The following is a 22,684-nucleotide window of genomic DNA, read 5'->3' as shown; positions in this document are numbered from 1 at the left end:
GTACGCACGCGTGCCGCGCATTGCCTGCCGGGAGTTGTAGTTTCAGTGCGGCGGGCCCAGCAAGTCCAGTGGCTGCGCTCCGGTGCCGCGGCGCCCCAGGGCCGAGGCGGAAGTGAGACGGCCACTCCGGGGGTCGAGGGCGCGGGGTCAGCGGTCGCAGGGCACCAGCGAGGGGCGCGGGGCTCAGGAAGTGCGCGTGCGCGGCGATAGGCCCCGGGGGAGGAGGCAGGGCAAGGCCAGGCGAGGTGGCCAGTGGCCCGGGCATCCAGCCTGGAAGATGCACAAGAGGAAGGGACCCCCGGGACCCCCAGGCCGAGGTGCCGCCGCCGCCCGCCAGGTGAGTCTGTACCCCACGGCCTTGCCTAGGGAACCCTACTCACCCCTATCACAGGTTCAGGGGAGGGCCCCACCCCCCCAAGGGGAACCCGATCACCACCCCCAAGTGAGCCCCTGTCCCCGCCCTCCAGATGAGGTTCTGCCCCCAAAGTGCGGCCTGCTGGCCCCTGCTCCCCAGCTCCTCAGCTCTTGGCGCCCCGCCCTGGGCTCAGGGCCACCTGTTGCCGCAGCCTCTCCAGTTTGGGAGGGGAAGGCCTCGGACCTGGGATAAGGATAGTTACTGCACTCCTGGCCTGAACACGCACGGAACCTCGCGTCTGCCAGGCCAAGTCAGACTCTTTTTATCCCCACTGTACAGATGAGGACACTGAGGCCCAGAGAGGTGAAGACAGCTTCCCAAGGTCATAGGGATTAACGGCTTGGCCAGAGTGAAGTGCAAATCCAGAGCTGCTGCCATGAGCCCATGGGACTGTGTCTGGACCTCCTTTCCTTCTCCATCTCCTCTGCCCCAGGCACCTGGAGAGTTGATTTTCTCAGCTTTGATGGAAGAAGCCCAGGCCATAGCTTAGTGCCGGGGTATTAGAGTCTGGCCAGCCTGGAGTTCCCTGCTGGTCTCTGTACGTTGGACACTCGGCTTCTCAGCTCTTACGCCTCAGATTCCTCATCTGTAAAATGGAGGCCCTAACAGTTCCTGTGTCACAGGACAGTTGTGAAAATTCATTGAGATAGTTTATGGAAAGTGCTAGAACATAGCCCTCAATAAGTGTAACTTCATTATTACTATTAAAAGGAGCCATACATAATTGCCCATTTTGACCCACAGAAAAGGCAATTTTGTACAGTTCAACATAATATTATCACATCATGATTGGTCATGAATTAGGAGGGGATAGGAAGACAGGTCTGTTACACAATGAAAACCCCGCTTTCAACTTCTGTGTTGTTTTCCGGGCTTCTGTTTGCTCTTGCAACCTTCCTGTCTGGCCCCCTCTCCTGAGTATGCTGGAAGGAAAAGCCCAGGTGTGCAGAGTGACTTTGCTTTGGGCAAGGTGTAGGGCCTGCTTTTCCCACTGAACTTGGTCAGCAGCACATCATGGGCGTGGGCTCAGAGCAGGGAGCAGGGTCTCTGCCTGCCCTTCGCCCCGTGTTGATCTGTGCCAGAGGGCCTGGCCCATCTTGGGACACCTGTTGCATTCTGAGCCCATTCCAGCCTCCTGGCACTCCCCAGGGAAAATGACTTTCCCCAGGAGGTCTGGGTTTCCTTCCTCCTGAGGGAACTCTGGGTCCATCCTGGCTGCCTTCTGGCCAGGTGGGGTGCATTCCGAGGTCTGACTGGACCCTTGCTCTTCCCTCAGCTGGGCCTGCTGGTTGACCTCTCCCCAGACGGCCTGATGATCCCTGAAGATGGAGTTAACGATGAGGAACTGGAGGCTGAGTTCTTGGCCTTGGTTGGGGGCCAGCCCCAAGTCCTGGAGAAGCTCAAAGGCAAAGGTGAGACTCTCAACACACCCCTGAACATTTTCTGAGCTCCTGCTGTGGGCAGGGCTCAGCGCTGGGTCCTGGGGAGAAGGAGGAGAGGAGACAGAGAAGGTCTTTGCCCTCCTGGAACCCACAGCCTGGGTAAAAGGTTAAGTGATCAACTCTGGACCCAGGGTGAGGGTTCGAATCCCAACTCTGCCACTTACTGGCTGTGTGACTTGATGAGTCCCAGCATCTCTGTGGGCCTCAGTTTCCCCATCTGTAAAATGGGAATAATGACTGCACTTAATCACAGGAGTTACTCTTCTACTGTTCATAAAGCACTTCACACAGGGTCTAGCATTTCCTCCAGTTTGCAGTCCCCGTGATGAGGGCTGGGATGAGGGAAGCACAGAGCGATGGGAGAGACCTGTGAGCTGGGGCCAGATGCCCGCAAGAGGCACCCACAGTAAGGAGGGCCAGGTGAAGAGCTGGGAAGCACTTTTGGGAGAGGCCCCAGCACCTGCAAAAGCCCCCTAGGGGAGGTGGCAGGGGGCAGCAACTCTGTAGTGGGCAGTGAGGCTGGAGCTCTGAGGGCAAACGGAACCTTTATACTTTTCTGCTGATTCAGTCAACCCTCATTATTGATGAATTCCATATTTGTGAATTCCCCTACGGGCTAAGCTTTATTTGGAACACCCAAATCAATACTTGGGGAGCTTTTGCAATTATTGGCAGGCATGCACAGAGCTGCCGGAAGTTGGAGTCGCTCTTGTCCCGGGGCATGCTGTAAACAAGTGTCCTTTCCCCAGTCTGTGTAAGGCTGCATTTTCTCTCATTTTGGTGCTTTTTGTTGGTGATTTTACCTTCAAAACGGCCCCCAGGTGTAGGGCTTAGTGCTGTCTCGTGTCTCTAAGAGCAAGAAGGCTGTGATGTGTCTTATGGAGAAGAGACATAACAGATGAGCTTCATTCAGACGTGAGTTACAGTGCTGCTCTTGGCCTTGAGTTCGGGGTTCACAAATCAACAATATATACTTAAAAAGGTGTCATTAGATAGAAACACACATTAAGCAAGGTTATGTATTGACTGGTTGACAAAAATGTTGTGCCCAGAGGCTCATGGGACCCGAACCTTGTATTTCCTCCAGGGGCCGTGGTCCAGTGTTCCCTAAGTCAGCATTTAAGGCAGTTTTATAGAACAGAACTAACGCACATAATGAGGATTAACTCAAATAACAAACTGCTGACCACATGCTGTTCTGGAGCTTCATTTATCTTTAGTTCCCACAACGGACCTGTGAGAGAGAAACTTGTCCTCGTCCGATAGATGGGAAGACTGAGTCCCAGAGAGGGCAAGTGACTTGCCCAGGGCTCCAAAGTGAGAAAGCTGCGAAGCCAGGGTGCCGAATCGGGCTTGATAAGGGAGAGACGAGGCGGGCGAGATCTGCGGGGATCGGGATCATACCTGGTGGGCCTGAGGGCCGTGGGGTGCCATGGAAGGGCCGGGAGGGGGCCATGCTGCCCTAGTCCTTGGGGTCATGGGTAACCGGGATGGGAGGCTGGGGACTCTTGAAGGATCCCAGTCCAGCTGGGGCCTCTACCTGCCACCAGGCCCCCTGCCCATGGAGGCTATTGACAAGATGGCCAGCCTGTGCATGAGAGACCCGGATGAGGGTGAGGATGAGGGTACGGACGAGGAGGATGTGGAGGCTGATGATGACCTGCTGGTGAGCACCCGGGGCAAGGCAGGGGGCCTCCCGCGCTGTCATTGCGCCATCCAGCGGGCCCTCATGCTCGGCCCCCGGCCGTGTGCCCCTGCAGGCAGAGCTGAACGAGGTCCTTGGGGAGGCACAGAAGACTGTGGAGTCCCACCCTCCTGTGGCTCAGGTATAGCCCAGCAACCCGCTCCACATAGCCCAGAGTTGGAGGCCTTCCCTGGCCCCTCGGCCATGTTACCTTGGGCAGGTGACATGACACCTCTGAGACCGGAGGGGGATGATGATTTCCTCCTGGCCGGGGGGTGGGGTGGGACAGCTGGCCCAGGGGCAACATGCCTGGTGTGTGGGAGGCACTTGGCAAGGGAGCTCTTGGGGAGAACTCAGGTGGGGTCCCACCCAGACCATGCCCCGGTCCCTCCTGCAGCCGAAGGCCACAGCCCCCAGCCCAGGGGTGGAGGCCACCTTGCAGGAGAGGCTGGCCCTCTACCAGACAGCGATCGAAAGCGCTAGGCAAGCTGGAGATGGTGCCAAGATGCGGCGCTACGACCGGGGGCTTAAGGTGAGCGGGCAGGTGATGGGAGGGTGCTGGGACCCTACCACAGCCCACTGCACCCAGCTCCAGGCTCCTCTAAAACCCACTTTCACACCTTCTCTCAGACACTCGAAAACCTGCTGGCCTCCGTCCAGAAGGGTAACGCCATCAATGAAGGGGACATCCCGCCACCTGTGGCAGTGGGGAAGGGCCCGGCAACCACGCCCAGCCACTCTCCGGCGCCCGCGCCGCTGGCCTCTGCAAACCAGCCAGTCCCAGAGCCCAGGATCACGGTAGAAGGCCCTCCTTCCACGACTCCAGCCACATCCATAGGTTTGGCTAAGCCCCAGCTTCCTCCAGGTAGGCCAAGGGCAAGGCTGGACTGACATGGGATTTGCGGGGGTGGTATTCAGCAGTTGGCCATTTTGTGGGGGTGCTGACTCATTCATTCATTAGATATTCATTCATTCATTCCTTCCTTCATTCATTCATTCATTGAGCGTGAGCAAACGGTGGGGAGGGGCAGAGGGAGAGAGAGAATCCCAACTCTGCACTGAGCACAGAGCCCAAGGCAGAGCTCCATCCCACAGCCCGGAGATCATGACCTGAGCTGAAATCAGGAACCGAACGCTTAACCAACCAACTGAGCCACCCAGGCTCCCCAGTTGTTAGATATTCTTAACACCCCTCCTCTTCCTAGGTCCTCATGCCTCTGGAGTTCATGGATACCTTTTGTGTGTGTGTGGTGGTATAATATATATAACATAACATTGGCCATTGTAACCATTTTTTAGTGTGCAATTAACTGAGTGGTGTGTAGCACATTCACACAGTGTGGTACAACCACCACCCCTATCTTTTTCCAAAGATTTTTCATTACCGCAAACAACAACTCTGTCCCCATGAAGCACTAACTCCCCCATTCTCCCTCCCCCCAGCCCCTGGCCCCCACCATTCGCTCTCTGTCTATGACTTTGCCTCTCCTGGATACTTCGTGTAAGTAGAACCACACGCTAGTTGTCCTTTTGGGTCCAGCTTCTTTCACTTGTGTAATACTGCAGCATGCGTCAGAGTTCCGCTCCTTTTGAGGACTACGTTCTTTCGCAGAGAGTTGTAAGTGGATAATTTCCAAGCCCTCCGCTTGTCTGTCTTCTCTCCTAAAACTCACCTGCTGGAGGTTTTCCAACCTCCCAAGAGGCTTTCCTTCTCGGGTGGCCCTCCTCCCACTATGGGAAAGGAGTGCCCCCCCCTTCTAGAATATCAACACAGGCTCTGCCCCAGAGGCAGACGCTCCCCAAGCGAACCAAAGAGACACTTAAAACTGGGCTGGCCCGGTTGAGAAAGTAAACAGCAGGTCTAAATCTTTCCACAGCCAGACTGGTTTCTAAGCTGTTGTTTTGGCAAAGGTCAAGGAGGATTGTTGGAAATCACCACCTGAACTTCTCCACCGAGATCACCAAAACGTTTCTCACCACGGGGTTTTGGCACATAGGTTGGCAGGGGTTCAGGGGATCCCCCGACAGGGTGATGACAAGACTTCGCCTCTTGCCATCTGTTTGTTGGTATGAAGCAGGTTTCTTTATGCTTTAAAAAAAGAAAACAGGGAAGTTGGGAAAGAATAAACCAGGAAACAGGAGTTAATTGGTAGAGGGTGGACCCAGCCCCGACCATGTCAGGCAAGAGGTACCTTGCTCATAAAATTTTACTCTTGGTATATAAAAATTCTTCATCCAGAAGCTTGATGTATTTAGGCTTTGCTCAGTTGCGTCCTAAAAATACCCATGATTCAACCTGGAAAAGCATTTTCTTTTTTTTTTTTTTTTTTTTTTTTTTATTCATGAGAGACAGAGAGAGAGAGAGAGAGAGAGAGAAAAGCCGGCTCCCAAGGAGCAGGGAGCCCGATGTGGGACTCGATCCCAGGACCCTGGGATCATGACCTGAGCTGAAGGCAGATGCTCAACCATCCGAGCCACCCAGGTGCCCGAAAAGCATTTTCTTAACTCAGAGACTTGCAATGATAGGACATAAAACCAGGCAAAAGTCAAGGTGTTTAGCTTCAACCTACGGACAGCTTTTCAGGCAACTACACCTAAACTTAAAGCTGTAAGTGCAGTTGTCAGTCTGAGAAAGTACAACGCATGCGGCTTTCCAGGATTTGTGGACCCTGGATGGTGTATCTATTACACTTTGTTTTTTTATACCAAAAATTGCACGGATTGCTTTCTGTTTAGAGATACTTCTCCTGAAAACCTATTGAACTGTATTATTTGATCCTGTAATGAACACACCGAAAAGAAGCTTAACTCTTTGTTTCTTCACTTTGCCAATGCACTGCAGGGAGAGATTTTGGTTACAAGTGTACAGTAGGGTGGTCAAGAAAAGACTTTCAAGCACCCACATTTACAGTTGACCCTTGAACAACGCAGCTTTGAACTGAGCGGGTCACTATTTCTTTGATTAACACAGTACAACACTGTATTTCTCCTCATTGTGGCTTTCCTAGTATCATTTTCTTTAGCTTACTTTATTATAAGAACATGGTATATAATGTACGTAACATACAAAATGTGTAGATCGACTGCCTTTATCATTGATAATGCTTCCAGTCAGTAGTAAGCTATAATAGTGAAGTTTCGGGGGAGTCAAAGTAGATTTTCAACTGTGTGGTGGGAGGGCTGTTGGCACCCTTAACCCCCACATTGTTCAAGGGTCAACTGAATGCTACTGAACTGTATACTTAGAAAGGGTTAAGATGGAGAATTTCAGGGGCGCCTGGGTGGCTCAGTTTGTTAAGCATTTGCCTTCGGCTCAAGTCATGATCCCAGGTTCCTGGGATCAAGCCCCACATCTGGCTCTCTGCTCGGTGGGGAGGCTGCTTCTCCCTCTCCCAAATAAAATCTTAAAAAAAAAAAAAAAAAAAAAGATGGTGAATTTCATGTGTATTTTGCCACAATTGAAAAGAAATAAATGAAGGGGCGCCTGGCCGGCTCAGTCCATAGAGCACAAGACTCTTTTTTTTTTTTTTTAAAGATTTTATTTATTTATTTGACAGAGAAAGACACAGCAAGAGAGGGAACACAAGCAGGGGGGAGTGGGAGAGGGAGAAGCAGGCTTCCCGCGGAGCAGGGAGCCCGATGCGGGGCTTGACCCCAGGACCCTGGGATCATGACCTGAGCCGAAGGCAGACGCTTAACGACTGAGCCCCCCAGGTGCCCCGAGCACAAGACTCTTGATCTCAGGGTCATGAGTTTAAGCCCCACGTTGAGGGGCTCCCTCTGACCCTCTGCTCTCTCTCTTTCTCTCCAAAATAAATATACGAAATCTTCAAAAAAAGAAATGGTTCATGCGCTGTTCCCCCTCCCAGGTGCCTGCAGCCCCGGCCCCCTGGCCCAGTTGCAGAGCCGCCAGCGTGAATATAAGTTGGCTGCCCTCCACGCCAAGCAGCAGGGAGATACTGCCATTGCCACCAGACACTTCCGTGTGGCCAAGGTGCGTGCAGACGGGCGGACGGGGCCGGAGGGCAAAGACAGGATGCTCCTGGCTTTGCATGGTGGCCAAGAGCAGGAGCTCTGCCGTCACACAGGCCCACATTTAAATCCTGGCTCTCAGTCACTCCCGAGCTGTAGTTTGCTGTACCTGTTAAAGCCCCAGTTTACCCTGTCTGTGAAATGGGCATAAATATTGGAAGGTGCTTAAAGCAAGATGGTGCAGAGGCATGGATAGAGCTGGGGGTCCTCTGTCAAATGGTGGGGCACAGAGGCTCCCCACAGGGTCCTGGCCCCCAGCTGCAGCCTCCTCCCCTGATCTCCTTCTTTCTGTCAGAGCTTCGATGCCGTCTTGGAGGCCCTGAGCCGGGGGGAGCCTGTGGACCTGTCCCACCTGCCACCTCCCCCTGGTGAGAACCCTACCCTGGTCACCCTTCAGGACTTGCTGCCACCCTCACTGGTCACCTAGGAACCCCCTCAGGCTACATGAGCCTGGGGTGGGGGAGGGGGTGCCCAAGCAAGCCTCTCATTGGACTGGACCTCTCTGCCCTCAGACCAGCTGCCCCCAGACCCACCGTCACCACCACTGCAGCCTCCAGCTCCCGCCACGGTGCCCTCCACGCCAGGTAGGCTCCTGGAACCCTGTGTGACGGGCAGGCCAGGGCAGGACAGTCTCTCTCCTTCCCAAGACTCTTAACCCGGCCCCTCTGCCTCCCGCCGTCCCCGTCTGCCCCAGAGGTTCCCCCACCTCCACGGACTCTCCTGGAGGCACTGGAGCAGCGGATGGGGCGATACCACGTGGCTGCAGCCCAGGCCAAGAGCAAAGGGGACCAGCGGAAGGCTCGCATGCATGAGCGCATCGTCAAGGTGTGTGGGGGCCCGGTAGGCAGGGAGACGGCCCCTGGAGACCTGGCCCACATAACCCTGATATTGTGTCCGCTGCAGCAATACCAAGATGCCATCCGAGCCCACAAGGCCGGCCGAGCAGTAGATGTGGCTGAACTACCGGTGCCCCCAGGTAGGCACTGCCCCTCCCCCTAGCCCTCTGACCTCTGAGCATGGGACAGGCCCAGGGCGCTCTTTGCTACGCATTCAGGAATTCTGCAAACTTGTTAGACGATTGGTAGCTTAAAGTTGGGTCACAGTAGGAGGGTTTATACCTGGCAATGGGCAGACACTAAAAATCAAGGGGGTTTATTGGGAGAACCTATTCATCAGCCCACCATCATCTGATCCCTCCATTTCTTCTTTGTTCAACTCACTCTCTCCTAGTCATCTGCTCTCAGTTTTACACATACCTACTTAGCCTCCCAGGGGGTTGGGGGGTCTCCTCTGGGTTCTCAGAGCTGCCTGTGTGTCCCCCGTGAGAGCAGTTATCACTTAGCACCTTGGTCCCCTGGGAATCCCCCCCAGGCCTGTGACCACCTCTTGGGCCCAGTACCCCACCTCATCTAGTGCTAGCTTGTTGGAGTCTGGGGGTCAAGGCCCAGGGTCAGGTGAGAGGCACCAAGAGGCAAGAGGGAGGTTGGAATGATCTGGTGTCTACACAGAAGCAGCAGGAGCTCCTTCCTGGATTCAAAGTATATCCAAAGCCCTGAGGCTCCTTAGGAGGGAGAGGAACCCACGTTCTCCACCATAATGGCGTGGGTCTCTCCCTCCTGACTGGGTCCTGACTGGCCGCCCAGGCTTTCCCCCCATCCAGGGCCTGGAGGCCACTGAGCCCACCCAGCAGAGCCTGGTGGGGGTCCTGGAAACTGCCATGAAGCTGGCCAACCAGGAGGAAGGCCCAGAAGATGAAGAGGATGAGGAACCTAAGAAGGTGTGAGGGGCTGGGGTCTTGGGGTGAGGCAGGGAGCGACAGCAAAGCAAAATCCTGACACTGGGGAAGAACTGGCCTTATCCCCGCCCTGCCTCTTCCCGGCTGTGTGGCCACAGGCAGGTCATTTTGCTCTCTGATCCTGTCTCCTCATCTGTAAAGTGGATGTGGTGACAGTCTCTGTGTCCCAGGGCTGTTGCAAAGATTCAACGAGAATGGGACCATAGGTTGCGTTCAGTGCTGAGGAAACGGCAACTAAGACGGTCCCTGCTGTCAGCATCAGGCCCTGACCCTCTGGGGAGTGGAACCACTGCAGGCACTGGGAGAGCTCTGACTTCCTCTCCCTCCCTCAGCAGCCCACCAGCCCTCCGGCCCCCATGGCCCAACCCAAGGCCCCACCCTCAAGGGCACCTCAGTCAGGCTCTGCCCCAGCAGCCAAAACAGCCCCCAAGGGCACATCCACCAGAGGTAGGTATGCCCTCCCCTCCCTGGCTGCCCATTGCTTGGCCCTGGGCTGGGCAGCACCCGTCGACACCTCGGTACCCACAGCCCAGCAGCAGCTGGCCTTCCTGGAGGGCCGCAAGAAGCAGCTCCTGCAGGCCGCGCTGCGAGCCAAGCAGAAGAATGACGTAGAGGGTGCCAAGATGCACCTGCGCCAGGCCAAGGGGCTGGAGCCCATGCTGGAGGCCTCACGCAACGGGCTGCCTGTGGACATCGCCAAGGTGAACTCTCTAGGCTTGCTGGACTTTCCCAGGCACCCACCCACAGGGCTCTGGCCACTTAGCCATGAGCCTGGGAGTATATTAGGGTTCAGGCGAAGCTGCTATAACAAATAGGTCCCCCTAAGACAGTGGCTCAAAGAAGACAGACATATTTCTTGCACGTAATGCTCAGGGCAATCTGGGCTCTGAAAGACAAAGCCTGCTAGGGCCCAGGTTCCTTCCATCTTGTTGCTCTGCCACACCCTAGGAGGTCATCTTTGTCCACATGGTCAGAGTGGGTTGATGCCCTGTCGTCATTCAGTCCGTGGGAAGTGGTGAGAGAAAGAAAGGGCAAGGCAAGCAGTTTCCTTTAAAGGAAGTGACATGGTGTGCCATCACTTCTGCTCACCTTCCACTGGCCGGGGCTGAGTCACAGGTATACCCAGCTGCAAGGGATGCTGGGATATGTAGTCTCTTGGCCGTGTGCCTAGCTAGAACTCCATTACTAGGGAAGAGAGGGTAAGGATCACATTTGGGGGAAACAGTTAATAGAGGCTGCCACTTTGGGAAGGACTGTCCACTTTTCTCTTTGCACTGCTTGTCACCTTGGAGAAGAAGAAAGACCAGGGCAGGGGCAAAACAGTGGTCCAGGAAGACTTCTCCAGGGATGGTTGACATTTCCATGGCTGGGCCTGTTCGTTGCTGACCAGCAGTCCCCTCCCCATGATCCTTGTCTTCCTCAGGTGCCACCCGCCCCTGTCAACAAGGATGACTTCTCTCTGGTCCAGCGGCCTGGCCCAGGTCTGTCTCAGGAGTCTGCCCGGCGCTACAGTGAACTCACCAAGCTCATAAGGCAGCAGCACGAGGTGAGGTGGGCCCCCAGCCCGGCTCAGCGGGCCTCCCCCAGGGTCATGGCCCCCCAACCCTCCCCTCACGGTCTCCTGCTCTTCAGATGTGCCTGAACCACTCTAACCAGTTCACCCACCTGGGCAACATTGCCGAAACCAGCAAGTAAGTGCCCCTGCCCCCACCTCTGCCAGACATTTGCACCCCCAGCCCCACCCCTGGGACTAGGGACCTGAGCAGGGCTCTCTCGGTGGCAGGTTTGAGAAGCTGGCAGAGGACTGTAAGCGGAGCATGGAGATTCTGAAGCAGGCATTTGCCCGGGGTCTCCCCACGCCCACTGCCCGCTTTGAGCAGAGAACTTTCAGCGTCATCAAGTAAGGCCCTGATGCCCCTTGGCCCAAATGCCCCTTTGGAGAGGGGTTTGCACTCCCCAGAAACCAGCAGACTTGCCTCTGGGGGAGAGTTTGGTTGGGTGGTAAAAGCATGGTATATGCAAGGGTCCTGAGGCAGCTGTGAGGTGCAGGTGAAGGATGGTGATGGGGTGTTGACAGTGACACATTGGGAACTGGGGAAGATCTAGTGAGTGCAGAGATGTGCCTTGTCCCAAGGCCTGGGCAAGCCCTCGGGATGGTTGTTGTTGGTCCTGCTCCTCTCAAGCCTTCCCACACCCGGGGGAATTGGGGTCATTTTCCCCATTTATAGATGAGGTTAGGTGCAGCCACTGCAATAACCTAGGATAAGCCACACCCCTCACCCCGGCTCCCCACCACCTCGCCTCCATCCACTGTCCCCATTTTGCTCGCCTCCTGCCACACAGGCCTCTTTTTGGTCCCCAGACGGACCAACTGTGTTCCTACTCGGGGCCTTTGCACCGGCTGTTTCCTCTGCCTAGACCCGCTTCCCCAGGTCTCCATGTAGCAGCATCTGCCCAGCATCCAGAATCACCTGTGATGTCTCCTCCCCTGAGAGGCCCTCCTTGACCACTCCGTCTACAGCAGCCCTTCCTGAGCACACTCCACTCTCTCCCCTATTTTAATTCTCTGCAGGATTGCTTTGTTTCTCTATTTATATATTCATTGGTCCTGTGTTCACTCAGCTAGCTTGGGCCCCGTGAACCCAGGGATGGGGTCCGTCTCACTTACTTCCATATCCCCAGCAGCGAGGACACCGACAGACACATAGTAGGGGCTCCAGAAATATTGCTAAATGAAGGGAAGGTCCCCTGGCAGCTAGGGCACTCACTGGCTGGTACATGGTAGCTCAAGAAATGTCAGATGAAGCGAATAAAGAAGACCCCATAGCAGCCGGGGCACTGGATGATGAATATTAGGGACCCCCGAAATGTTAAATGAAGGAAAGCTCCCCCGGCCCTGAGGCCACCGGCTGGCACAGAGTGGGTCCCAGATAGATCTGTGCAGACTGAAGAAAGGTCTCAAAAATAAGCCATTGGCAGAACTGGACCAAGAACTCCCGGTCTGTCTAATTCTAAATCAGCCCAGGAGCTGATACACCCGCAAAGGCCAGCAGGGGGTTTGTTCCCTGGCCCCGCGGAGGGAAGAGAAGGCCGGCAGGCGTTGGGGCTCATGTGCCTCTGTCTCCCCACCTGCCCTCCCTGAAGGATCTTCCCCGACCTCAGCAGCAACGACATGCTCCTGTTCATCGTGAAGGGGATCAACTTGCCCACGCCCCCAGGTGAGGGGTGGCAGGCTGGGGTGAGGGCTGAGGGACTGCCCCTCTGCCCAGCTCTGACCCTTGTCTGCCCACAGGGCTGTCTCCCAGTGACCTGGATGTCTTTGTTCGGTTTGACTTCCCCTATCCCAATGTGGTATGTTGAAAGCCAAGGAGGGATGGGCTCAAGCCTCATCGGGCTGGGAATGGGTGGGCAGGGGGCCAGGGGAGGCCCCAGCCCCTAAGTTTCCCTGCCTCCTATTCTGCTGCAGGAAGAAGCTCAGAAAGACAAGACCAGTGTGATTAAGAACACAGACTCCCCCGGTGAGCTGAGCGGAGGCTGAGCGGAGGCGGGAGGCACCCCAGCCCCATGCAGCGAGAACATGAGACCATAGCCTGACCCCTCCCTCTTTCCTCTTCATCCGCCCGGTTCTCATTCCCTGAGTAGAGTTCAAGGAGCAGTTCAAACTCTGCATCAATCGCAGCCACCGGGGCTTCCGAAGGGCCATCCAGACCAAAGGCATCAAATTTGAAGTGGTCCACAAGGGGTGAGCTGGGGGTGCTGGGTGGACTCTGGGGGAGGGGGAGCTGTCCTGGGCCAACCATCCTGTCCCCTTCACACACGCAGGGGGCTGTTCAAGACTGACCGGGTGCTGGGCACAGCGCAGCTCAAGCTGGATGCCCTGGAGACAGCATGCGAGGTCCGGGAGATCCTTGAGGTGAGATGTGGGCATTTGTCCGAAGGCTCCAGTGTGGCTCCGTCATTTGTTAACATGACTCAAATGCTTCCTACAGGCCCTGGGCCTCCCAAGAGTCTCCTCTGCTGACCCAGACCCTCCCCCGGCGGGGGGGGGGGAGGGCGGGTGGTGGAGTTCCAGACCTTCCTACTGCCCAGCCCTAAATATTCCCAGCACCCTGCTCCATTTTGACCAGTTGGTATCTCAGCCATACCCAGGGGCTCATATTTTGGAAATCGCCCTGGTTCCCCCTGATCCCGACCCGGGGCCTCCAGCCGCTTCTCCAGAGCCTCCCCTCATTTGCACGCAGGTCCTGGATGGTCGCAGGCCCACGGGGGGGCGGCTGGAGGTGATGGTCCGAATTCGGGAGCCCCTGACGGCCCAGCAGCTAGAGACCACAACCGAGAGGTGGCTGGTCATCGACCCCGTGCCAGCAGCTGTGTCCACGGTGAGACTCTTGCCCATCAGCAGCCCCAGGGAGGGTGGCTTGGTTCGGGGGTGGAGGGGGGGCGGGAGGCAGGAATCACAGCCCTGGTTCTGTCCGCTGAAGCAGGTTGCTGGGCCCAAAGCAAAGGCTCCTCCCGTGCCCGCCCCTGCGAGGGAGCCAGGGAACAGGTAGGTGGCTGGGTCAAGCCATGCTGGAGAGAAGCCCCTTCTTCCTGTCGCAGCCCCTCCCAGACAATTTCCCATCAGGCACAAATTGTAGCAGGTCTCCCTCGTGCTCCAAAACGTGTCCTGCCTCCCCTTCTCCTGAAGCATCCAGTTTAAACTGCTCAGCCTGATTTTTTTTTTTTTTAAAGATTTTATTTATTTATTTGCGAGAGAGAGAATGAGAGACAGAGAGCATGAGAGGGAGGAGGGTCCGAGGGAGAAGCAGACCCCCTGCCGAGCAGGGAGCCCGATGCGGGACTCGATCCCGGGACTCCAGGATCATGACCTGAGCCGAAGGCAGTCGCCCAACCAACTGAGCCACCCAGGCGCCCTGATTTTTAAGATCTTTTGTGATATTATCAATTTACCCAGTAGTCTTCTCTCTCTCCACTTCCTCCTGTTGGCTCATGGTTACCTACTCCCTAGTTTTTACTGGCCTCTGGGCTTTTCTGTGGTCTTGCCCTGAGCACCCCTACCCACTTGGCCCCCACTCTCCTGCCCAGCTCTGACCCCTTTGGCTGCCGACTTGGCTATGGCCTCCCCTAGGAAGCCTTCCCTGACCTCCTGGCATCGCCCTGGCCTGAGTGTACAGTCATCATCCCCACTAGGTTGCGGGCTCAGCAACAGCAGGGTGGGCCTGGCTTGTCTCCTGCCATTCCCTAGTGCCCAGTGTGTCTGTTGAATTAATGGGGTTGGGGCTCGGGGGGGATCCTTGCTGCCCCTTACCCTTCCCCATCTCCGTAGATCAGTGCGGCCCCTGCACAGCCTCAGCGTGCTGGCCTTCGATCAAGAGCGTCTGGAGCGGAAGGTGGGTGCCTGCTGTGGTGGGCTCGGTGGGGCAGGGTTGGGGGTTCCGTAGGCCCCGGGCAGGGCCATCACAGTGCCCCGCTTGGCACCCCCAGATCCTGGCCCTCAGGCAGGCGCGGCGGCCAGTGCCCCCGGAAGTGGCCCAGCAGTACCAGGACATCATCCAGCGCAGCCAGTGGCAGAGGGCGCGGCTGGAGCAGGGGGGCCCAGGCCTCCGGAGGGGTAGGATCTCGCGGAGGGTGTGGGGGGGGCGGGCGGGGCGGCCGTCCCCATCCTGACCCGGTCCCCCCATCAGAGTACGCGGTCCAGCTGGAGCGTCAGCTGCAGTTCTACACCGAGGCCGCCCGGCGCCTGGGCAATGATGGGAGCAGGGTGAGCTGGCGAGGGCCGGGGGGGGGGGCGGGGGGGGCCCGGCGGCGACAGCAGCCCACTGACCACCTCTTGGCCCCCAGGAGGCCGCAAAGGAGGCACTCTACAGGCGGAACCTGGTAGAGAGTGAGGTGAGTGGCCAGGGTATGGGGTTGGGGGGGGCTGTGGCCTTGAGCACCCCCCTGACTCCCGTGGCCTCCCCCTCAGCTGCAGCGGCTCCGCAGGTGAGGGGCCAACCCAGCGGGCGGCCCGGCCCCTGGAGAGTGGGGAGCAGGCCCAAGGCCACAGCCGAGGACCAGACAAGCAGACAATCAGCAGATAGTCGACTCCAGATGGACACATTCCCCCACTGGGTCCCCCCAACCAGGCCACAGCCTCCCTGGCAGGGGGCGTTGGGGATAGTACTGCCAGCCGGCTTGTGCCCCTTGCCCAGGCCTGGCTGGGTGGGCCCTGGACAGTCCCGTTTGCACAGCCTGGGGTGCCGGGCCCCTGGCCTGCCCCGGAGGTGGGGGGGCAGCTAGGACCAAGCCCCGAGGGCCCCTGCAAGCACTTTACTTCCTGTCCCTCCCCAGCCTTAACCCTGAAGCCCACCACACCCCAAAGAAGCCGCTGAGGTCGGCCAGAGCCCCGCTGGCTCCCCAGGGCTGACACAGGGAATAAACAGCCAGGGCCACACCTGGCTCACTCTGTCCTGTCTTTGTTTCTTGCTCCCACCCTCTGTGACTAGCTGGGTCTCCCCCCACAGTCCCTCCGGGGGTTGATGGCAAGGTGTCTGCAAGAGGGGCAGGCTCTGGGGGGGCGTGTGCCTCTGAAGGATGTGTCTGCTTTGCACACTTGATGCCGGGGTACGTGGGAGGGTCCTTGGCCCGCTTCGGGGGGTCTGCCGTGCCCTGTGTTTCTGTACCTGGTGGCCTTGGCGTATCTGGGTTGACACGCGTGGTCAGGCATTACGCGGCGGTTCCTGGCGACCCGCGAGTGTCTCGGGGCTTTGAGAGCCAGCCCTGCTGCGCACTGGCTATGGGACCAAGTCGCCTGACCCTCTCAGCCTCTCACGGCCTCACCTTCCTCAGCTGGTTGCGGGGATGGTGAGAGCACCTCCTGCGAGGTGAAGGGCAGCTGGCGGGTGGTGAGCACTCGGAAGGCTTAGGCTTTATTGTTGCTGTCTCCACCTGCGTGGGGGGTGGGGCGTGTGCCTGGTGTGCGAGCTGCCCGCTTCGGCCTCCCCTAGGGCGCCCTGTGTGTGGAGGCGGTGCCCTTGCCAGCCTCCTGGCCGACACAGGTCAGGCGGCCCAGCCCTCAAGGCCTGAGAGAGCCTGGTCGAGGCCCCAGGTGCCCACTGTCTCCTCAGTCCATGGCCCAGTGGAGCCCCAGAGGTCTGGGCTGCGCTGCTGGGCCCCCCCGGGCTCAGGGGCCCCCCGCTCGTGGCTGACGTGGAGCTGTGGGTGGTAGCCGGACCAGGACCTGCTCGGGGTTCCCCGCTGTATCCACCACACTCAGGTGCAGGAGGCCCAGGAAGGCTTCAGGCGCAATGCTGGTCATGTGAAGCCTGTTTGCGCTGGACCAAGAGGTGGGCATGAGAGTGGGTGCCAAGGGAGGGGGCCACAACTGTCCTGACCCACCCAGGCCTGCTCGGGTTCCACCACAGCCCTCCAGGGGCGCCGACCCCCGCCCACCTGGACCCGCTCTACCCGGCCGCCCTGGGGCACCTAAGGAAGAGGGCGCGCAGGTGGGGTGTGCTGAGGAAGGCTTCGGAGCCCACGTGGCTGATGCGGTTGCCCTGCAGGTGCAGTTCCTCCAGAGCCTCGGGCAGGTCGGGGGGCACGAAGGACAGCTCGTTGTGGCTGAGGTCCAGCACCTGGCAGAAGGGCAGAGACAGTGCCGTGGTGGCCCCAGGCTTGAGCCATCCACTCAGCCAGGCCCCAGCCTCTCTTCCGGGGCACGCCACACCCGGGCCTTCTGCCCCTCCCCCTGCCAGAGGTACACTGAGTTCCGTCTGGGGCAGGCCATGATGTAGGCGCTGGGATGCCAGACAGACGGATGGATTCAGTCAGTCATTCACAAAGAGGGTGCTTCCCTCCCCTCGTGCCCTCCCGACACTGTTTACTTCGGATCGTGGTCGACTGCTCTCTCCCTAACTAGCATGTCTGTGCCGGGCCAGGAGCTGTGTCATTTTGTGCCCAGTGGCATCTGCAGTTCCCAGAACAGCGCCTGGCCCCCACAGATGCTCTAACCTCTGCGGAATCCAGGGTGTTCAGAAGGAGCTAGAGGCGCCGTGTTTGCTGGGGGAGGTGGGCGGGGTGGTTGCCGAGGACCAGGTGGCAGGGACGGCACAGCCAAAGGCCCGGAGGCCGCATCTGTCGTGTCCACCCCCAGCCCGCAGGCTGGGCTCTGTGTGTGGCATCTCAGGGCCTCGCGGGGAGCTGCTGAGGGGCGGTGGGAACAGTGCGGCTAAGCAGCCCACTCCTGACCTGGAGGGCCTGTAGCTCGTGCCAGGTGCCGGGCCCGATGTCTCCAATCCGGAGCGGGTTGTGCGCCAGGCTGAGCTCCCGCAGCTGGTCCAGGCCGGCCAGCAGCTCAGGCTCGAGGGCCCGCAGCCGGTTGCGCTGTAGCCGCAGGGTGTGCAGGCTGCGGGGCAGGCCGCCGGGCACCCGGGTCAGCTGGTTGCCGGCCAGGTCAAGGCTGCGCAGGGCACGCAGCGGGCGGAAGGCCCGGCCGTGCACTCGGGCGCTGACCAGGCGGTTGTAGGCCAGGTTGAGCTCGGCCAGGCCCGGCGTGCCGGCCAGGTCGCGGGCGCCCAGTGCGGTCACGTGGTTGTGCGGCAGCACCAGGGCCCGCAGGCGGCGGGGCAGCGCCAGGGGCACGCGGTCCAGCCCGTTGCCGTACAGGTGCAGCGTATGCAGGCCCCGCAGCGGCCGCAGCGCCCCAGCGGGCAGCCCCGTCGCTCCCAGCTGGTTGTGCTGCAGCTGCAGGTAGCGCAGGCCCCGGGCGCCGCGCAGCCGGGCCGCCTCCACCCACCGGATGCGGTTGCGGCCCAGGTGCAGCACGACCAGGGCGCGGGGCAGCCCAGCGGGCACCGAGGCCAGCTGGTTGTGGGACAGGTCCAGGTACTCGAGGTGGTGAAGCTTGCTGGCGGGAGAGAGGGCCGGCGTTGGGCTGCGTGCCCAGAGCGGGGGCCGGGGGCGGGGGGAAGGGGGGGGACCTTGGGGGCGGGGGCTGAGGAGGGGTCCTGAGGTGGAAGGTGGAGACCCCAGCTTGGGGCTGGAGGAGTTGAGAGATGTGGGCGGGAGGCACACTTGCTGAGGTCAGGGCCTGAGGGTTGGATGTGGAGGCGCAGGACAGGGTTCTGGGTACAAGATTGGCATGTGGCGGTGATGACGTTGGGATAATAGGACTGAGGCACGGAGCAGCCGGGAGCGAGGATGGCTGCTAGGGGCTTGGCTGAGCCTGACGCACAGCAGGTGCTCACCAAATGCGGCCTCGGTCTGGGAGTCATACACCAGAGGGGGATAGAGGGTTGGGGCGCCCAGGCTCTGAATCTTCAACCCCTCCTGCTAGCACAAGGGCGCACCCCGGTCCTACCCTGTCCCAGGCCCCACCTGAAGGTGGTGGCATCCAGGCCGCTGTCTGTCAGCTGGTTATGCTGGAGGTAAAGTTCACGGAGGTGGGTCTGGCGGCTCAGGGCTCCTCGGGGCACCTTGGAGATGAGGTTGTTCTAGGAAGGGAGGAGAGAATGAGACCGGGGGTCAGGGAGAGAGGGCGGCGGGGAGCTATGGAAGGCTCTTGAGTAAGGGAGTGATAAGGAGCTCACTTGAGCAAGGCTGTTCGGAGAGCACCTGTGAATGACCAGCGGACAAAACTCAAAGATATTTCCGACTACTGGAATTGTGAGGAGGTGGAGGGCTCCCCCAGGAGAGAGGTGAGGCGGCCCTGAGGAGGCGGGAACGTGGGGGTGGCGAGGTGAGGGAGGGGGGCACCTGCAGGTGGAGCCGCTCCAGCGAGGGCGGCAGACTGGGCGGCAAGTAGCTGAGCCGGTTGCTGGACAGGCTGAGGGTGGCCACAGCTTCAGAGCCATGGAAGGCGTCGGGGGGCAGGCCGGCGTTGCTCAGCTGGTTGTTGTGGAGGTACACGGACCTGAGGGGAGCCAGGCTCCGGCCACCAGCCCTCCCCTGGCCTTCCCACCGACCCCCATTCCTACCCTGCTCCCCAGAGCTGCCTTCGGTGTGTGCACGTGCGTGTGGGCCTCAGTGTGGAGTTCTCCGGATGGAGCATCCAGGGTGTCCTACCTCAGACAGCCCCCAGGCTAGGGCTCCGCCCCCTCAGACCCCCACGGGCAGGTTCATGAACCCCTCAGACTTCCAAGGGTAGGGGGTGACCCCAGGCACACCTGAGGTCTGAGAGGTCTGGGCTGGGCCAGGGGCTACCTGAGCGCAGGCTTCTCCCCAAAGGTAAGCGGGAAGATCTCTGTCACTTGGTTGGCAGCCAGGTCCGCAACTCGGAGGGAGCGGGGCAGAAACTGGGGGGCCACCGAGAGCTGTGGGAGCACAGCGACGCTGGTCCTGGCGCCCTGCCCTGCAGCCCCCTGCTGTCCCCTCTTGCGCTCTGCTGTGTGGCCCCGGCCAGGTCAGACCTCAGGGCCAGGGCAGGTGGGGATGCTCACCTTGTTGTGGGCCACATAAATGTACTGCAGCTGTGTGAGGGACTCAAAGGCCTCATCGGGCAGCCCTGGGAGCGGGACGGGCAGTGAGGGGACCCCAGGCCTGGCTCAGATAGGGGCAACGAGGGAGTCTGTGCTCCCGGCTGCCCCAGGGCTCCTGTCTGGGGACTGGCAGAGGCCCCTCCAGGCACCCTCCCACACACCTCCCCACCCGTCTTCAAAAGCCACAGCCCCCACCATGCCCTGAGTTTCCATCCTGCTCAGCAAAGGGCAGTTCTGGGAACTACCGCAGAGCTACCCACAGACCCAGCAGGGGAGGGAAGGGGCCGCCTCTGGCCTCCCTCCTCCAGAGGTCCCCTCACCCCTCACCCTCGGAGGAGATGAGATTGTTGTGGAGGTTGAGGGTCCGCAGGCTGCTGAGGCGCGACAGCTCATTGTAGGGGAGCTCCTGGAGCAGGTTGTTCTGGGGGAGGGATTCACAGCCCTGAGCCCTCAACCAGTGGCCAGAGCCCTGATTCCCAGCTCCCCATGGCCTTAATCAAGTGAGCCTTGCCACCCCTCACCCCTACACTTGATCCCCAAAGCCCCATTACCCTGCATCTAAAACAACCCCGTAACCACAAACAGCGCTGTGACCACCAAGATGTTGACCCCCGGCACCCCGTCTGTTCCTATAATTGACCCCTGACACCCATTACCCTGACTCCAAACAACCCCATAACCAAAGACATTGACATCTGATACTCCATCACCCCCACAATTGACCCAAATGCTCTCACTGACCCCAAAAAACCCTGTAACTGCCAAGACATTGACCTCTAACACCTCCAAACTCTCAGCCCTTCCTACTTCCAATATCTGTACCCCCACCTCCTCTCGCCCCCAACGCACAGACCCCAACACTCTCATCAAGGCCAGCTCCCACCATTGCCAAGCCCCGCATGCCCAACACGGACCCCATACCCCACCAGCCTCAACCCCAGCGGTCTGCACGCTCCCCCTACCATGCCCGGCCTGGGCCCCACCTGCAAGGAGAGGTGCTGAGCTGCCCTGGTGATGTTGTCTGGGAACACCTGCAGGTCCATGCCATTGCAATCCACCGTGTCTGCCCGGGGGCAGGAGCAGCGTGGGGGGCAGGCGCGGGGCGGGGGCCGCGAGCTCTCCCCCAGGTGGGGGAAGGTGGCGTCCTCCATGCCAGGTGTGGGTGGGGGGCTTGTCAGCAGCAGGAGAACCAGTAGTAGGCTCAGCCGCTGGGAATAGAGGGACCGATGGGTCAGGGTGTCCCCAGGCTGGGCACCAGGTCACCATGGCAACAGGAGCATCCCCACCGGCAGACTCCCCTCCCTCCCCTGCCCTCCCCCCCCCCACCTTACCATAGCCAGCCCCAGCTCTGCCGTCTTGCCTGAAATGCCGACCAGGGCTCCCTAATGGAAACCAGGCAGTCACCTCCTGGAGCCTCTTCCGTGGCTGCCACCGCCCCCCATCTCTTGGCACGGGCCACCCTCCACCCAGCTTGTTCTCTCCCAGGGGCTGGGTGGGGGGGAGTGGAGAACTAGCTGGCCCACCCCCGTCCCCGCCCTGGGGAGGGTGGGCGGGCTGCCGGATGGAGTGGTGAGGACAGGCCAGCCCGTCCCCTCAGTCCCACCCCCACCAACCACCCCAGCTCAGCTTGCGTAACCTCGGCCAGCCTGGGCCGGGCCACAGGAGCATGGAATGCTTGGGGGAAAGCTGAGATTCGCCCTGTCTGGTATTTGGGCCAACCACAGAAATCGGGGTGGGGGCAGAGGAGTGGAGGACGCTTCAAGCCACAGGAGGGTCCCCAAGGAACTGGGGCTGGCAGCAAGGGGTCAGGGCAGGTCTGGGCTCAGCCCGGGGCGGTGGTGGTGGGGGTGCCTCTCAGCCAGCTCGGCCATTTGGGCCCCTCCCCCGCCCTTCCCGAATGGCCGCAGCCGCTGCCTGAAAGGAAATTACACGTATTGAGGCACCAGCCCGGTGGTTAAGGATATGCACTCAGCGCCAGCCTGCCTGGGCCTGAACCTGGGCTCTGCCACCTCTCTGGGCCTTGGTCTCCCACTCCTGAAAGTTGGGGGGGGATGGTTGTCTCATCTCTCAGGAGCCATGTAACGATCAAATGAGATAGTCCATATGAGGTGGGTGCGACAGTGCCCGGCACATTCCATGCCCTGTACCCCAGGGCAGCAGGGTGGGGAGAAGCCGACCTTTGCCCCAGATCCTATTTCCCAAGACGCGCCACTTGCCAGCAAGGTGTCTTCAGGCAAATTATTTTCCTGCGCAAACCTCAGTTTTCCCACACATAAGACAGAGATGACAGAATACCCTTCCTTCCTCGAAGGGCTCTCACAAGGCAAAGCCAGGTAGTGTACAGAAAGTTCTAAGCACCACATCTGCCCCTCACAAATGCTCAGCTCAGAAGTGGCTGAGCCGATGGGCTGGATAAACAGGGTGAAGGAGGTTGAGGGGGGAGGCTTCCCAGAAGCAGAGCCTGAGATGAGGGTTGAGTGCATTTGTCTTAGAGAAAGAAGCTGTAGGGGAGCAAGGAAATGACAGAGGGAAGGAAGGGAGCAGTCCATGATGAGTTATTGCTGGGATAATCAGCTTGCCTGGGGCTGGCCAGTATTAGCACTCAGAATCCTGTGTCCCAGGAAACCCTTAGTCCTGGGCACATTGGGACAGTTTGTCACTCTTGTTATCAAGCAACTTCCCACCGGAGGCAGATGGGGCTCAGTCCTGCTGGGGAATGCTGGTAGATTGTGTAGGACACACGTCCTACCTGGGCGGGGGGTGGGGGAGCTGGGATATTGATTCTCCAACTCCCTCCATCAGGCACTGGTTGAGGGCTGCCCCGAAGGGTCTGAATTCAGTGGCACTTTGGGGACCACTGTT

The 22,684-nt window shown here is 59.3% G+C and overlaps 2 protein-coding genes across 6 annotated transcripts; one reads left to right on the top strand and one right to left on the bottom strand.

Moving 5' to 3' along the window:
- Window positions 1-34: 34 nt before the first annotated feature.
- Window positions 35-15,815, top strand: CC2D1A (coiled-coil and C2 domain containing 1A). 4 transcript variants are annotated; one of them, XM_054504890.2, is made up of 29 exons: window positions 35-337; window positions 1,692-1,827; window positions 3,408-3,523; window positions 3,618-3,683; window positions 3,939-4,073; window positions 4,172-4,406; window positions 7,411-7,535; window positions 7,869-7,941; window positions 8,086-8,157; window positions 8,268-8,398; window positions 8,477-8,549; window positions 9,217-9,350; window positions 9,704-9,815; window positions 9,897-10,069; window positions 10,792-10,914; window positions 11,001-11,059; window positions 11,152-11,268; window positions 12,513-12,586; window positions 12,661-12,719; window positions 12,835-12,886; window positions 13,011-13,110; window positions 13,191-13,281; window positions 13,610-13,747; window positions 13,853-13,914; window positions 14,695-14,758; window positions 14,853-14,979; window positions 15,053-15,129; window positions 15,210-15,257; window positions 15,334-15,815. In XM_054504890.2, exons 1-29 carry the CDS (start codon window positions 278-280, stop codon window positions 15,352-15,354), a joined length of 2,853 nt encoding a protein of 950 aa, XP_054360865.1. In that variant the 5' UTR covers window positions 35-277; the 3' UTR covers window positions 15,355-15,815. The 4 variants fall into 4 exon arrangements, with proteins under 4 accessions (XP_054360865.1, XP_045718836.1, XP_045718837.1 ...); XM_045862880.2 differs by having other exon boundaries at window positions 13,850-13,914; XM_045862881.2 differs by having other exon boundaries at window positions 36-337; window positions 9,701-9,815.
- Window positions 15,816-16,260: 445 nt separating this feature from the next.
- PODNL1 (podocan like 1) lies at window positions 16,261-21,717 on the bottom strand. Of its 2 annotated transcripts, XM_064569907.1 has the most exons (10): window positions 21,154-21,717; window positions 20,806-21,030; window positions 20,150-20,243; window positions 19,784-19,848; window positions 19,548-19,657; window positions 19,101-19,257; window positions 18,723-18,838; window positions 17,595-18,252; window positions 16,833-16,981; window positions 16,261-16,681 (listed from the first exon to the last, which is right to left on the bottom strand). In XM_064569907.1, exons 1-10 carry the CDS (start codon window positions 21,154-21,156, stop codon window positions 16,531-16,533), a joined length of 1,728 nt encoding a protein of 575 aa, XP_064425977.1. In that variant the 5' UTR covers window positions 21,157-21,717; the 3' UTR covers window positions 16,261-16,530. The 2 variants fall into 2 exon arrangements, with proteins under 2 accessions (XP_064425977.1, XP_054360866.2); XM_054504891.2 differs by lacking the exons at window positions 19,784-19,848; window positions 21,154-21,717 and having other exon boundaries at window positions 20,806-21,010.
- Between the last annotated feature and the right edge of the window lie 967 nt (window positions 21,718-22,684).

The sequence above is a fragment of the Mirounga angustirostris genome, unplaced genomic scaffold (assembly GCF_029215605.1).
Source record: "Mirounga angustirostris isolate CCGP_5_RB_7025 unplaced genomic scaffold, mMirAng1.0.hap1 SCAF_1, whole genome shotgun sequence".
Classification (NCBI taxonomy): domain Eukaryota; kingdom Metazoa; phylum Chordata; class Mammalia; order Carnivora; family Phocidae; genus Mirounga; species Mirounga angustirostris.
This window is presented reverse-complemented; position numbering and strand designations above follow the sequence as displayed.